The following is a 3,662-nucleotide window of genomic DNA, read 5'->3' on the forward strand; positions in this document are numbered from 1 at the left end:
CTTGCACAGTGTGCCCTGTATCACTCGCTCGCTCTCGCCTCACATCCGCACACATTGACGTGGCAGTAGGTATACTGGCAACATGGCCCCGAAAAAAGTGGAACCCAAGAAAGTAGAGCCTAAGAAACCAGAGCCCAAAGCAGAGGCCAAGGCAGAGCCAGCAAAGGCCCCTGAACCTGAGCCTCCCAAGGAGCCGGAGGTGGACCTCAAGAGTATCATTCTAGATTTCACGCTGGACCAGATTGAGGAGTTCAAGGAGGCGTTCACCTTGTTCGATGAAACACCGACGGGCGAGATGAAGATCAGGTACGCCCAGTGCGGAGACCTAATGCGGGCCTTGGGTCATAACCCCACCAACACTGATGTGCTGAAGCTGCTGGGCAAGCCCAAGGCTGAGGAGATGAACGCCAAGCTGATGGACTTTGAGACTTTCCTGCCCATGCTGCAGCATATCTCCCGCACCAAGGAGACAGGGACCTTTGAGGACTTTGTGGAGGGTCTGAGAGTCTTCGACAAAGAGGGCAATGGCACGGTGATGGGGGCCGAGCTCAGGCACGTTTTGGCTACCCTTGGGGAGAAGCTGATGGAGAGCGAAGTGGACCAACTCATGATCGGACAAGAGGACTCAAGTGGCCACATCAATTACACTGAATTTGTCAAACACATCCTCTCTACGTGAGCTGCTCTTTCTTGAGTCACATTACAAATTCTACTTTAACATTGCCTGGCTCAAAGGACTGAATGGAACATATATTGCCCTTTCTGTCTGTATGCTGAACAATGTTGATTCCTAAATAAATGCCCATCATTCTAGGTGTGTTCAGTCATTTTTTGAGAAATACTGTTTAAAAAGCAACAGCAGCAGTAGATACAAGCCTCCAAAGTTGGCTAGATTTCGTGATATACGGTCATTGCTGAGACATACTGTCAGAATGTATCTCCGGTAAAGACCAGCTGTTGAAACCATTTAGTGTCTGATTCAAAACAAAATAAGACACAATACGGACGTTGTATAAATACAGTACATGACATCAATTAGTAAGTGTGAGAGTTGGGTTTGTGAGTAAATCACAGGCTTCCTACAGGGACAGATCACACACCAGCTGCTTTCCAGAGCTCCAGACTGATTGATATTCAACATGTCACAACAAGGTCTAGGATTTTCTATATTTTTGAAGAGGTCACAATAGATCATAGGCCAGGATTCAATCTGAGGCATGTTGTAGAGCGATGTCAACAATGCGTCTTCTGAAGCCAAGGTCCCCAAATTCGCTGAGATTGCATTCATGACCTTTTCATGTCAACCGCTGGACAGCGCGCGTCAGATTGAAATTCATTGAATCCCAGGCACAGTTTCTGAATATACAGTGCCTTCAGTAAGTATTCACACCCCTTGACTTTTTCCACATGTTTTTGATTTAGAGCCTGAATATAACATTTATCACATTTAGAATTTTTTTTTTGTCACTGTCCTAAACACAAAACCCCATAATGTCAAAGTGGAATTATGTTTTTTGAAATTTCTTGAGTCAATAAGAATACAACCCCTTTGTTATGGCAAGCCTAAATAAGTTCAGGAGTAAAGATTTGCTTAACATATCCCATAATAAGTTGCATGGACTTACTCTGTGTGCAATAATAGTGTTTATTAACATGATTTTTAACTGACTACCCCATCTCTGTACCCCACACATACAGTTATCTGTAAGGTCCCTCAGTCGAGCATACATTTCAACCACAGATTCAACCACAAAGACCAGGGAGGTTTTCCAATGCCTCGCAAAGAAGGGCAGCTATTGTTAGAAGGAAGCCTGTACAGAATAAAAATATTCCTAAACATGCATTCTTGCAATAAGGCACTAATGTAAAATCGAAAAAAATGTGGTAAAGAAATTTACTTTATGTCCTGAATACAATGAGTTATATACCACTCTTTATATTTTCAAGCAAATTTTCAAGCGTGGTGGTGTTAAGGGTATGCTTGTCATTGGCAAGGACTAAGGAGTTATTTTAGGATAAATAAACAGAATAGAGCTAAGCACAGCCAAAATCCTATAGGAAAACCTGGTTCAGTCTGCTTTTCAACAGACACTTGGAGACACATTCTCCTTTCAGCAAGACAATAACCTAAAACACAAGGCCAAATATACACTGGAGTTGCTTGTGACATTGAATGTTCCTGAGTGGCCTAGTTATGGTTTTGACTTAAATCGGCTTGAAAATAGATGACAAAGCTTGAAAATGGCTTTCTAGCAATGATCAACAACCAACTTGACAGAGCTTGATGAATTAAAAAAATAATAATGTGCAAATATTGTATATTCCAGGTGTGCAAAGCTCTTAGTGACGTACCCATAAAGACTCACAGCTGTAATTGCTGCCAAAGGTGATTCTAATACGTTTTGACTCAGGGGTGTGAATACTTACAGTACCAGTCAAAAGTTTGGACACAACAACCCATTCCAGGGTTTTTCTTTATTTATACTATTCTCTACATTGTAGAATAATAGTGAAGACATCAAAACTATGAAATAACCCATACGGAATCATGTAGTAACCAAAAAACTGTTAAACAAATCAAAATATATTTAACATTTTAGATTCTTCAGAGTAGTCACCCTTTGCCTTGATGACAGCTTTGTATACTCTTGGCATTCTCTCAACCAGCTTCATGAGGAATGCTTTTCCAACAGTCTTGAAGGAGTTTCCACATATGCTGAGCACTTGTTGGCTGCTTTTCCTTCACTCTGCAGGTCCAACTCATCCCAAACCATCACAATTTGTATGTGTATTTGTATTTATTATGGATCCACATTAGTTGCTGCCAAAGCAGCAGCTACTCTTCATGGGGTCCAGCAAAATTAAGGCAGTTTAAAACATTACAATACATTCACAGATTTCACAACACACTGTGTGCCCTCAAGCCCCTACTCCACCACTACCACATATCTACAGTACTAAATCCATGTGTATGTATAGTGCTTATGTTATCCTGTGTGTGTGTGTGTGTGTGTGTGTGTGTGTGTGTGTGTGTGTGTGTGTGTGTGTGCCAATGTTTGCTTCATAATCCCCGCTGTTCCATAAGGTGTTTTTTCATCTTTTTTTAAATCTAATTTTAATGCTTGTGTCAGTAACTTGATGTGGAATAGAGTTCCATGTAGTCATGGCTCTCTGTAGTACTGTGTGCCTCCCATGGTCTGTTCTGGACTTGGAGACTGTGAAGAGACCTCTTGTGGCATGTCTTATGGGGTATGCATGGGTGTCCGAGCTGTGTGCCAGTAGTTTAGACAGACAACTCGGTGCATTTAACATGTCAATTCCTCTCATGAGAAAGGAGTAGTTATGAAGTCAGTCTCTCCTCCACTTTCCGCCAGGAGAGATTGACATTATTAATATTAGCTCTCTGTGTACATCCAAGGGCCAGCCGTGCTGCCCTGTTCTGAGCCAATTGCAATTTTCATAAGTTCTTGCATCAATATGTTTTAACCATGACAGTTTACAATCTAGTGTTACTCTAAGTAGTTTAGTCATCTCAACTAGCTCAATTTCCACATTTTTTATTACAAGATTTAGTTGAGGTTTAGGGTTTAGTGAGTGTTTTGTTCCAAATACAATGCTTTTAGTTTTAGAAATATTTAGGGCTAACATATTCCTTGCCACCC

General features: G+C 41.4%; 1 protein-coding gene across 1 annotated transcript; it reads left to right on the top strand.

The window, feature by feature from the left end:
• On the top strand, nucleotides 1–813 carry LOC115167692 (myosin light chain 4). The gene has a single exon (XM_075074263.1). It carries the CDS (start codon nucleotides 83–85, stop codon nucleotides 677–679), a length of 597 nt encoding a protein of 198 aa, XP_074930364.1. The 5' UTR covers nucleotides 1–82; the 3' UTR covers nucleotides 680–813.
• Nucleotides 814–3,662: the final 2,849 nt, after the last annotated feature.

This window comes from Salmo trutta, chromosome 29, assembly GCF_901001165.1.
Source record: "Salmo trutta chromosome 29, fSalTru1.1, whole genome shotgun sequence".
In the NCBI taxonomy this organism is placed as follows: Eukaryota; Metazoa; Chordata; class Actinopteri; order Salmoniformes; family Salmonidae; genus Salmo; species Salmo trutta.